Genomic DNA, 13,082 nt, shown 5'->3' with positions numbered 1-13,082 from the left:
TTTTTATTCGTTTTGATACTCATTTAGTTGAAACAGTTCAAGTCTTAGTTAGGCAGAAATGCAGGAAAACGATTTCACAGTGTCAGGCATGAAAAAAAGTGAAGATACTGCCTGGTCAGCTCTTACATTAGCAAGGTGGACAGAACATGGGTGAGAATAAAAGTTGCAAATCTTGACTCACGAGCCGCGAGGCCGCAAGAAGGGAGAGGTGTTTAGTTAGCAAGTCTAGTCGTGTTGGTTTATATCCGCAAACTAAGCCTTATTGCTGTGAAAATATGAGACAAATGGAGAATCACTGCACTCTTAGTGTGTGTGTGTGTGTGTATATATATATATATATATATATATATATATATATATATATATATATATATATATATATATATATATATATATATATATATATATATATATATATATATATATATATATATATATATATATATATATATATATATATATATTGTATTATTTAGTACATAAAAGCGTACAGCGTTGGTGTTAGAGATGGGCTATGATGCAAGGCCCAATGTGTAATCAATGCGGCACGGGCCGGGTGTTGGGTGCCGCCGCCGGTACGGTCTGCTGCTGTAGTCACGGACACAGACGGTAGTCATGGCGCTGTCTAAGGTGCAGGACGATACCGGACTCCCAAAATGGAAAGTAGCCCTTGCGGTAGGGGGCACTTTGGCCGCCGGGTATGCCATGTACTACTTCATATTCAAACAACCAAGTGAAAAACAAGAAAAGAAGAAGACAATACCTAAGCAGACTTCTGACGAGACCGAGAGCCTTGCCTCACCAAACACTGAGGACACAGCTCACTTAGTAAGTGGAATATTTACCTGATGCTTATGGTTTTGCATACAATTATGTCTTGTGAGGAAGGTTACACCCAGTGCCTTGTGTGTCATGCAGGAGTGAAAGCCCTGCTCATGTGATGCAGGCAACATGTATAGGCTTACTGACGACCATCGCATTACGTGAGAATTTTTTTTTTTACTGTAGTTGTACCGTTTTAGAATGTTTCGATGACATGATTGGCAAGTTTCAACCATGGTGTTCACACCAAAGACGCCAAATATTGACTTGTATAATGGAGAGCTGGACGTCTTGTTAAACCACAGTCGACACTTCCAAGGACATTACAACGGTATACTAGTTTCAACCTACTGACCCAGTGTCGTAGTCAGAGTGCTGGTGTTGCCTGCTACAAGTGCCAGGTCTGGCACTTGCATAGGCATAGAGCTGGCATTGCTAAAGTGAACACTTGCTTGTCCACTCCACATGTGACTTCCTTGACAGAAATGTTCCTGTAGTATTTCATCTAAATGCCATATGTGTGTCCAAAAGCCCTTTAAGATGCTGTAACTCACCATATGTGCTCATAAAACTGTATCTTTTATTTATTTTATTTTATTTTATTTTTTTCACCAGCAGGGCTCCTTTAATACATCACACAATTCCTGTAAAAAAAAAAAAGAAAAAAAGAAAAAAAGAAAAAAAGAAAAAAAAATGCAGCCTTTTTGTGCTTGCTTAATGATGTATGATCCAGCCTTAACCAGAAAACCAAAGCATATTTCATGCTGTTATTGTAGCATTTCGAAAAAATATCCAGAATCATTGCTTTATGTCAGTAGGTTTACATGAACAGTGTTAAGCAAATATTCCCTTTTTAACCAATATTATTGCCCAAGTGTTAGAAAAGAAGGCTTGACATATAACTACTGATGGAAGGTCACGATAAGGGAAAAGACTGCCAGGCTTAGTGCTTTTATAAGCATGTGGATGTGTTTTATAAATCTTTGTAAAAAAAAAAAAGAAAAAAAAGATTCACAACCTAGTTTTTGAAGCAAATGCTACTCAAGTGCTGATATCTATTCTATGCACATTTTGTTTGAGTAACTACAAAGCACCATAATCATTCAGACATCTTTGAACATTGTTTAATTCTTGATGTTATTAATGTTACTTTGCCTCACATTTCTTTTGTAAGGAGTTATTAATATTTCCTCAATTTTCTGCTCAGAGTCCACTTGAGAGGGCACAGAGTTACAAGAACAAGGGAAACAAATACTTCAAGGGCGGCAAGTACAAGGAGGCCATCAAGTGTTACGATGATGCTATTGAGGCGTGTCCACCGGAGAGCAAAGCTGACTTGTCTACCTTCTACCAAAACAGGGCAGCTGCATATGAACAGCAGGTAAACTCTACCTTCACTTCACATGATAATATTTTGGAAACAGCATATTTTCTTAAGATATGGATTTAAAATTTTTAAGCCCATTGTAAATGTAAACTGAAAGGTACTTAGAATCTTCTAAAGAATGACAAGCTGTTATTAGGTACTATGTGCACTCATGAAATCCTCACACATTCAGAAAAACTGGGAATGTGTACTTCGGGACTGCACAGCTGCTCTGGAGCTGAATGAACGTTATGTAAAAGCCTTACAGAGGAGAGCCAAAGCCTGTGAGGTACTAAAGGACCTGGAACAAGCTCTGGAGGATCTCACAGCTGTGTGCATAATAGAATCATTCCAAAACCAAGCTACATTAGTCAATGTAGACAGAGTCCTAAAAGAACTAGGTAAGTCATTGAAGTATGTATTAATTTACTCAGGCTGATTGAACCTACCAAAGAAATTGTTTTTATCCCTTTTGGTTACATGAAGTTATCAAGGATGACTCACATAAAGGTGATATATGCCTTTTACATGAATTATGATAATGACAATAAAAAAATGGCATAATATGTAGACTGGACATGCATCTATCCAAGTCACGCATACTTTTCTCTCTCTCTCTCTCTCTCTCTCTCTCTCTCTCTCTCTCTCTCTCTCTCTCTCTCTCTCTCTCTCTCTCTCTCTCTCTCTCTCTCTCTCTCTCTCTCTCTCTCTCTCCATTAAAATAATGGAAAGACACAGTGTTTACAAGACTTGTGATGCAATTCTGTAATGAAAAAAATATAAAAAAATTTTTAAATGTATTAAGGTAGGCCCATATTCGACACCTTATAAGATATGTGGGCTTATAAGACGCGCCTCAATTTGGGCAGGCACTGGAGGGAAAAAATAATAAATAAATAAATAAATAAGCAGGTTTAAGCTCTGAATATGAAGTGAAGAGTTGTGTGAAGCCTTCTCATATGTATTTAGATAATTATTAGATCCCAATATTTTACATTTAAAAAACCTTAATATTTGCTAGTACCTACCAAAACTGGTCCTTAAACCAATCCTGCTGTGAAATGTAAACAAATATGGCATAGGCAGTGACATTGTTAGAGCCCAGAGGAGTAACAAAGTTTGTTTCATCCTCTCTTCACTTATAAAATCTTTTGTTTTGTTAAGTAGTAAGCTATTTTCTAAAACAGCAATAGTTTCTCATTAGCTTCAAGTTTTGTTGAACATGTACACAAGGTAAGAATGATAAAAGATAGCTGCTATTTCAATTCTATGAATCTTTCCTCAAGGAATAATGGTATCATACTAATGAATACAGTGAATCTTGCATGTGTCACTAGGTTTGGTGTGTAACCGACAGCAAGTTTGGTACATACAATGTAAGCATCATCACTTAATTTCTTCCTGACTGGTGTTATTTTAGGTAAATTACCAGTAAGTATGATCAGTTATACATTGTTACCTCACAAAAAAAAAAAAAAAAAGTTGTTTTTGTGGTGTAGAAGCCACCATCACTTTGTTTACATGTGTGAAGATGTTTGGAGTGTGATTTAAGGGCCACTGTTGCCATAGACTTATCACCAGCCACTGCCCCAAAGCTGAACCTTGGCCTTATAGGACGCAGGCTCATTTTCTGAGACTTTATTTTTAAAAGGCACGTCTTATAAGCCATCAAATATGGTATATAGAGTATAGGGCATTATTTCATGCAAAATGTAGTGCTGCATCAAGTTTTCTTGTCAAGTTGTTAAGTTCCAGTATATTAAGATATTACATAAATTTTGTTGGTGAAGATTCTCTGTTGTTTGTGACATTACAATATACATACCTTTTTCCTTACAGGCCGGATACATGCCAAGGAAGCCATGGAGAAGCGAGAGCCCATCATGCCTTCCAACCACTTCATCAAGACCTTCTTTGAATCCTTTGCTGAGGATCCCATCTTTAATTCTGTTGACAAAGAGAAGGAAGGGGATGTGGATGAAACTGAAAATCAACCTGGGAAGAATGCCACTAACAAGTATGCACTTTAAAGAAAAGAATATGAATAATAAATTCATTCTTTTTATGTAGAAGAGATTGGAAATATGCAAGAGAAAGTCATGTTGAAAGTTTTTATCATTACTTTAAGAATAATTCAGGGTAAGAGCAGGATTATCCTAATGCATTACTTTGAATCAAATTCTCAAGAAAAAAATAGTTTTCCCAAGGATAGTGCTTTATTTTGGATAAATTATGACTTGCTTTCCTATGGTGAGAAGTTATTATTTAATCAGCTATTTTAAAGCTATAAAAAAAGCTCCCAAATTTTCAGCTGATTATCAAAGTTCTTGTGTTCATTGTTTCAGCGGATACATGAAGGCAAAGAAACACCTCCAGGATGGAAATTACGGGTCAATAATCGAGTGTTGTCAGAATGAGTTAGCAAATCCCCTCACCCCATACAAGGTTGAGTCCCTTCTGCTGCGAGCCACCCTGTATCAGCTACGGGGAGAGAGTAAGAAAGCCATGGATGACCTGACAGCACTTATCAATATTGAAAACAGTCCTCTAAAGGTAAGATATTATCATTATTACCATCATCACTACCAATACCACAGATTTACTATTATCTCAGTACAGAACATGCTTTTCCCCAATCTGGTGAATTCCTTCTCTTATGAATTTAACATGGCTGTGAATTTAGGACAGAATTTCTAATAACTTTTGTCACACAGATGAAGGTGAATGCCCTGGTGAAGCGTGGGTCACTCTTCATGCAGCACGAGAAGGTGGATGACAGCCTTCGAGACTTTGACAAAGCTGCCCTCCTTGACCCCCTCAACTCAGATGTTTTCCATCATAGAGGACAGGTATAGCATTTGTATCACACACACACACACACACACACACACACACACACACACACACACACACACACACACACACACACACACACACACACACACACACACACACACACACACACACACACACACACACACACACACACACACACACACACACCACCACCACCACCACCACCACTTTAATATTGGATTAATTAAATTTTTACCGTTTTTTTTTCAGTTGTGACATTTTTCACTGCACTCTGATTGCTCAAGCTCTGGCCTAGATTGAGTTTTTAGGTTGATTATGAAATTAAGTCAAGAATAGTCTCAAGCTCATAATTCAATGCTTTCTATAGTTTTAAACAAGTTATCTGTATTTTGTTAAGTATCAAAATATTGTTTTAAGCATGAGTATAGTCCAACATACAGTATGCAAAATTCTAATTATTGTGTCTTATCTTATAGATCCATCTGTTGATAGGCAAGGTAGATGCAGCAATGTCAGATTTCAAGAAAGCTGTTGAGCTCAACTCCAACTTCCCCATTGCATTTGTCCAGCGCTGTTACACAGACTACAGGTGAGGATGGTTTTGTGACCAATGCACAGCATGGTTGTCAGGCAGGTCGATGAGACTCAGTTTTGGAAGCACTAAAAGACCTGTCACTTACCATCCCCTTGAAAAAAGATATTGATTTGAAACACCAAGCAAACAAATGGTGTCATTGTTATGTTAATATAAGAGAAATGGTACAAACCCTGGATGAATAGGACATGATTTGTGCTATAAAGAAAATTATCAGGAAGGTCTTGCAGATAAAGATGAGTTGATCATATGATGATAGACATGAATTTATGTAAGATAAATTTCATGTGTAACAAAAATCCTTCCAATCAAATATATGATTGGTGGATAATGAAGGAAGTGAATGATATTACAAGTAATGTTTTATAGAATGGTTTCAAAATCAATTGCTTCTCTAATTAAAGAGTAAGTTGCCTGGAAAGGTCAGTTGTGGTACTTACAAATTTGCTGTACAACTGGTGAAATTATAAATCCTTTTTTACTTGTTTACTGAAAAAGAAGAAACCTATTCTGATTAATACAAATTTAGAAAAAAAAATGGTCATCCATGTCACTGTGATTATTGGTACTTTATGATTACCAAGCACAATTTTTCCATATTCACACCATCCACTCAGCTAATACAATGCTCTAAACAGGTATGCGTATCAGCTTGGTGATAAGGCAAAAGTAGAAGAGGTCATGAAGAAGTTTGATGAAGCTCTGAAGAATTTCCCCAAATGCGTAGAATGTTATGTTCTTTATGCTCAGGTAATATATAATGCTATTTAACTATTTAATTGCAGTATTTAATGTTTCTAATAAATCCTGATGATACAAACCTACTGGATATATACAAGCTTAGTTCTACCATGATACCATTCAGGGATATATTTGTTGCAAGGATGGCTCTTTAATGCATATCTTCATTGTGAATTTCCTTCAGGTTCTGTGTGATCAAGGTGAACATGAACGAGCAGACAGCTATTATGTTAAGGCCTTGGAAGTGGAGCCTGACAACCCCACAACACTAGTCCACCGTGCCCTGCTCATTCTGCAGTGGAAGGGAGACCTTGCCCAGGCCCGGTCTTACATTACACAAGCCCTTGAGATAGATGACAAGTGTGAGCTGGCTTATGAGAACTTGGCTACCATTGAAGTACAGACGTAAGTTACATTTCTGTATATCTGTCTGTTTTTGATGTCTTGCTCCCTCCATTACTACTAGTACCTGTGGGTTAATTTGTATCCAAAACCTGCTTGTTTCCTCTCAGCTCATCCTGTCTCTCATTTACAGGTGCATACACACAGACCAGTACTCCTTTGAGCCTTCTCATAAATATACCTTCACATCACATCATTGTTCATTCCATCAACCTTCATGTAGGCTTCCTGTATCTCAAAAACATTAAATCTTTCCCTGTCAGAGCTCTCCACATATTCTCTTCTCCACTGCACTAATGTCTTACATATTAATAGTTGTCTCCTTCAAGCCAAACTTCATCCCCTGTGGGGGAGGAGGACTCCCATCTTAGCCCATAGCCACCTTGTCCTCTTCCCTCAGGTCTACTGGCAGCTGCCAAGACTGACACAGTGCTCTTCCTCAGACAGACCATCTAATTGACACTTCCATTTATAGCCTAGTTTTTAAACTTAAAGTTAATGTAAGGAGCATATATATATATATATATATATATATATATATATATATATATATATATATATATATATATATATATATATATATATATATATATATATATATATATACACACACACACTATGTTTGATGTAAAAAGCTTTAATCATTCATTCGTTGGATCATCATTGGATTCATATTAGTGTGGTTGTGGGGAGTGGGTTCAGTATTCATTCTTAATGATCTTCTGTCCTAATTATTATTTATTTATTTTTATTTATTTATTTATTTATTTATTCATTTATTTATTTATTTATTTTTTTTCCAGTGGTAATTTGAAGAGAGGAGTGGAACTTTTTGACAAAGCTATTCCTTTGGCAAAGACAGAAATGGAAATGGCCCATCTATTTTCCCTGAGAGACGCTGCTGTGGCACAGCTGAAAATTGTAGAGAAGATGGGCATCAATATCCCTAATCTTGGGTCTTTGTAAATCATTATGTAAGTGTATTTTTTATATTTTTTATTGAACAGAGTTGTTTTCCTTTAGTCATTATTGTTAACTTCAAAACTTTGTAATAATCTTTTCCTTTTTCAATAACTGTGTGAATGGAGTGAGTGAAACTTGGAAGCATTAAAGATACAAAAAGCTAGAAAGTTAGAAGCTATTACTTGTATATTCCACAGAACAAATGCATATGCTAAAAATCAGAAAATAAAATATTTATCATTGTCATGGAGTAGCCTGTTATTGATTCAGTCTGCCTTTTGATTGCTACTGTATTTTGTGAGGCAGAAATCAGATTATTTTTATTGTCATGGGCTGGTGAGCTGATGCGGCTTTCCTTTGCTGAATGCTAATTCTACTTTACTATTGTATGCTGTCACCATCAATATTGAGATTGGTGCCTTTGGATACAGTACTGCCAGTCCCTTCATGAAACATTGAATAATATGAGTAATTTCTCACTAACCACCATTGAACAAGCAGTGCACATGTTTTGAAGAACTGTGGGTGAAGTTGTTTGGACAAGATATCATTGTCATCGTCATTAGTCAGCATAATCATCATAGTCATAACAGTGCCATTCTTAACAGTGAGTAAGGTGGGGATAGTAATGTGAAGCATGCAGAGCTGGATGCAAGTGCAAGGATGTACTGTAACTATGAAGTCTATTTTTCAGGAGGTTATTTAAATCATTGACTGTTGTAAGTTGTAGTATTCAAGTGTAGGATTTTCTTAGACACACATTATGGGCATGCATGGTGTTTGGCTCCAGTACTCACACAGTACAGTGAGAAAGGTGTATATATACAGCCATACTGGTTAATGCAAAGATATTCACAAGCATAAACTTTTACATATTTACCTATTTTTGGACAGCCGTGCCAGAAGGTCAACAATTCAAATTAATGTATTAGATTATAATGTTACTTGTAGCCTTTTTATGAATGCCATACTTTCTGAAGGAAAGGGATGGTTGTGGAAAAAAATATTGAACATAAGTCTTATTGCTCTTATTACAATTTGTTTATTGGCTTTTTTATTTATGTTAAATTAATATGATTGTTCTTTGATTTATCTTCAATGAAAAAATAAAATAAAAAAAATATTACAGATGCATTGTTATTAATGGCATGATTATGGCATTAATGGCATTAATGGCACATGTTATGTGAAACATACTTAGGTATCACATTGAATCTATGCTGAGACTCTTGCTGTCCACCAAGAAGCTCTCAAAAGCTTCCTCCACATTACCGTCACCAAGGAATTGTCTTACACGTGTTAATAATGCTTATTTTTCTGACTGTCATCATTGTTGGTGGTGCTGGAACAGTGGCAGGCTAAGGATATCCAGCAAGGTATCAGGTTTTGAGAGCTTGTTGGCCAGCATGTGCACACTCCTTAAGAAAAGTGATTTGCCAGATTCTATGGAATTCTATATGGCTTCAGTACTTTTATGTCTATCCACTATTTACTGGAAGATATACAGTGTGTGTGTGTGTGTGTGTGTGTGTGTGTGTGTGTGTCCTCTCCAGAGTGTACTACAGAAGCCTCCATCTCCTCATAATAACATAGCTGATTCCTGTCTTGAAGGTGAATTTATTAAATAATTTCCAGACCATTAACACTGACATCATTGCAATGTAAACATTTTAATTGCTGAAAATTACCAATAGACAATGGACATTTGTAATTATAATCACAATGGTATCTTGAATTGTAATTTGTCCTTGGAAATTATTTTTTTAATTATTTAGTTTTGTTGCAATCTCTGCTTATTCTATTTCTGCTGAAACCCAATGCTTGAATTTTGATGGTTGTCAAATGTTGATGTGAGGACCATTTCAAGGAAGAGTCATTACAACTGGCCATCAATACAATAATCCAGTGGTTTAGCAGTGAAATATATTAGATCAAGATCGTTTTGGGCTGTGCTGCAAATTACAAATAGCGAATCAGATTTTGCTGATGAGTTACCAAGTATTATACATAATTAATTACTCTTTGACATTATGATCATATTTCCTTTTTAGACAGTTTGTGATTAGGTGGAAGTGTGTTGGTTTGTGATGAGTGTTTGTAAGCAGTGGCTTCACTCTTTTATGTGACATTAAGACACTGCTGTCATTGCTCAGATTCATCTCTATAGCAGGGCAAATATCTCTATAATATAGGGAGTAAGCAGAGACTCAGATTCTGATACAAAATGTTGATTCAACACAGTTTGTAAATATAAACATGTTCAGAAATGCCGTAAAAGAATGTTGTGTATAGTTAGATTTATTAAGTTTTTTGGACACATGAATTTTGCTTTCCTAAACTGTCAGTACACTGCTTTTGTGTGTGGATTCTTGGAGTTTTTTGGAGTTGTTATATTTCAAATGGAATGACAATCTGCAAACATCAGGAAGCAGAAGCAAGCCATTACTGTTCTATAGTGGCATCTTTAATTATCAAACCTCAGCACAAGATTAAGTGTTGCCAGACCATAAAACTCTTGTGCAGTCACCAGAATATGGAGATTATTATTATCATTATTATTTATTTTTTTACCATAATTGTACAGCACACACACACACACACACACACACACACACACACACACACACACACACACACACACACACACACACACACACACACACACACACACACACACACACACACACACACACACACACACACACACACACACACACACATTAATACATGTGACAAGGATGACAAGGATGTAAATAGTTTGTTATTTGCAGGAAAAGTTATTTGCTTCTAAACAAAAACTACATACTACTCAATTATCAAAGATATTCAAAAGCATTCTATTTTGAAAGTAAAACTGTTATGCATATCTGAAGTTACCAGTTAAGGCAAACCATACCTGAACTTGAAACTCTGTAATTATTTAAGGCAAGCTGTTATGCTATTACTAATGTAAATAATGCTTAGAAATATGCTGAGAATACATAAGCTTGTACTTAACTGTAAAGTGTTACCCATACTTCATGTGCCTTCATCTCATAATACTGAAATGGTATTAATATTGTGTCATATTTGTATTGATACGCAAAAGTCTTATCAAGGTAACACTTTTTTGTAACATCCAGGGGAACACTTGGATACTCATGAACCATTACATAACATGTGACTCCTTGCACTTGTCAGCAAAGCACTGTGTCTGTTGTATGGTACTTTTTCATTTACTCTGCAGACTCTTGTTCTTCTATAATTTGATAAGTACCTAATACTACTGTGAAAGATAGTAGTATACCATAATAACTCAAAGCATGTGGATTACTTGATGTTAAATGGTGAGTAAAAATAAATAAAGGCTAAACCTATATCACTTGTACATACATAAATCATCTGAAATTGTCCTCATTCATAGAAAACCTTGATATCAGTGTTTCTGCAGCATTGATATTTATGGCTATATAAAACTGGAAATATGTATGTAAATATGCTTGTCATTATTTAAATAATTTTGAAGGCAATCTTCATGTGTTTGTCAGTTTTAAAGAGGCTGCATTTTGATATCACTTACAAATTCAAGCTGTAAGGTTAAAGATGTTTACCTGAGTAACAAAAGACATTAGTGGAGAATTTAATTAAAAAATTATATCTTTGCTGAGTAAGCCAGGGAAGGGAAGCCACTGCAGACACAGGAAAATTAAATTGTCTGTTACAAATATACCTAAGAAATAAACAGAGTAGTTGATAACACATTACTCGAGGCTTGATGATGTAATTCAGTGAATGCATTTCAACACAACACTAAGCAACAAACTTTTTTTCTAATTTTACTGTACTGTAATGATTTCATGTTTTTTTTTATATATCTTGTGCCAGTCATGATCTATTGTATACTAGATGGAAGGAGTTAAAAGAATGCACACGAGACAACAAAGATCAGTAATGATGAATATCTTGACTGGAAAGTATATCAGCAACTGGTTGGCAGCTGATGTGTATGATCAATCTTAATGTTATGCCTATAATCTGAAACTGTCATAAAATGTGGTGTAGAAAAGTTATGTGGGAAAAGGAAAATATAAACATGAAACAAGGGAAGAAACTTCAATGGAAATAAAGTAGTATGGCTCTCACATTGGTGATTAATGAAATATTAATAAATATTCACCCAAGGCCAGCAAAGCATTCAGGTACTGCATATTTACTATCATAAATGAAAAGAAATAAACATTGTGTACTTTGATGTAACTGGCAGTATCATGTATTTATGTAAACACAGATATCTACTTTCTGAGCTTAGATGAGTAATAGTTTTTTGCTGTGGATGAATGCAAACTCCTCAGCTTTGTATATTTTTGAGGAAGTAGTGTGACATCATTGAGTGGCTGGTATATTCAAAATGACCACATGTAAACATGCAAACTTGTTTGTAAATTCACATACAGAATGTACTGCCTTGAAGTATTAGTTGAATGTATTTAGCCATGTGTATGAATGGCAGTTTGTCAGACTCTTAGTTATGTCAAACATTTCCAAGCCCATATTTTGTTTGAGTGTGTAAATATAGTTTTGTATATGAAAAAAAGATCAACTTGTCTTTGTAGATATTCTTGCACAGACATGCTTATCATAATGGCTATAATATTCATATTTTGCTCCATAGATTGCAGTGATATGTAACCCATCATCATTTTTGCCACTTCTGATTGTGGCCAGTTTACTAACAAATGCAGAAACATGAGTTATTCACAAGGTGGGAAGACTTTCACATTTGAATAACATCAAATTTACAATTATAATGAATTGTCAGATATCTCTTCAATATGTTCTGATCAAAGTCATGGACTCTGGCCTGAACAGATCCCTGGTTTAGGTGACTACCTGGGAAAAGCATGTAAATTCATTGTATAGCACCATTAGATACATGTTGTTATTAGGACCAATTAAAATAACATAATGAAATTGTCTTTTTTTTTTCCAGTGAATGGAAGTCACAGTGAGGGTTCATAATGAGAAGGGTGGTCACACACACACACACACACTCTCTCTGTCTCTCTCTCTTTTAAAGAAAGTAATTTAATAAAATAAATTAGACAATTGGTGTCAATGGTCAATCAGGAAGTCCATCAACAAATGGACAAAGAAAGAAACTGAGGAAAAAAAAAAAAAGGATGGGGGGGAAGAGGGATTGGTGAGGAAAATACATTTATTTTTTTTTTCCAGGAGGCCAGTGAGTTGACTTGAACGTGCCTGGGGAACATCTCAGTAACATATCTGAGGGCTTTATATATATATATATATATATATATATATATATATATATATATATATATATATATATATATATATATATATATATATATATATATATGACAGTTTCACCAAATT

The 13,082-nt window shown here is 35.3% G+C and overlaps 1 protein-coding gene across 1 annotated transcript; it reads left to right on the top strand.

Annotated features, from left to right (window-relative positions):
• The first annotated feature begins 535 nt into the window (after nt 1-535).
• Nucleotides 536-12,656, top strand: LOC135104172 (mitochondrial import receptor subunit TOM70-like). The gene is made up of 10 exons (XM_064011271.1): nt 536-828; nt 2,030-2,203; nt 2,382-2,589; nt 4,028-4,205; nt 4,534-4,741; nt 4,903-5,037; nt 5,482-5,594; nt 6,239-6,350; nt 6,526-6,746; nt 7,547-12,656. Exons 1-10 carry the CDS (start codon nt 616-618, stop codon nt 7,707-7,709), a joined length of 1,725 nt encoding a protein of 574 aa, XP_063867341.1. The 5' UTR covers nt 536-615; the 3' UTR covers nt 7,710-12,656.
• The last annotated feature ends 426 nt before the right edge of the window (nt 12,657-13,082 follow it).

This window comes from Scylla paramamosain, chromosome 10, assembly GCF_035594125.1.
Source record: "Scylla paramamosain isolate STU-SP2022 chromosome 10, ASM3559412v1, whole genome shotgun sequence".
In the NCBI taxonomy this organism is placed as follows: Eukaryota; Metazoa; Arthropoda; class Malacostraca; order Decapoda; family Portunidae; genus Scylla; species Scylla paramamosain.
This window is presented reverse-complemented; position numbering and strand designations above follow the sequence as displayed.

What these genes read in the sequence shown, in the direction of transcription:
- LOC135104172 (XM_064011271.1), top strand. Translation starts at nt 616, where the DNA reads ATGGCGCTGTCTAAGGTGCAGGACGATACCGGACTCCCAAAATGGAAA. An exon ending in CAGCTGCATATGAACAGCAG is followed by an intron (nt 2,204 to 2,381) that starts GTAAACTCTACC and finishes TCACACATTCAG; the next exon opens with AAAAACTGGGAATGTGTACT. An exon ending in TTTTCCATCATAGAGGACAG is followed by an intron (nt 5,038 to 5,481) that starts GTATAGCATTTG and finishes CTTATCTTATAG; the next exon opens with ATCCATCTGTTGATAGGCAA.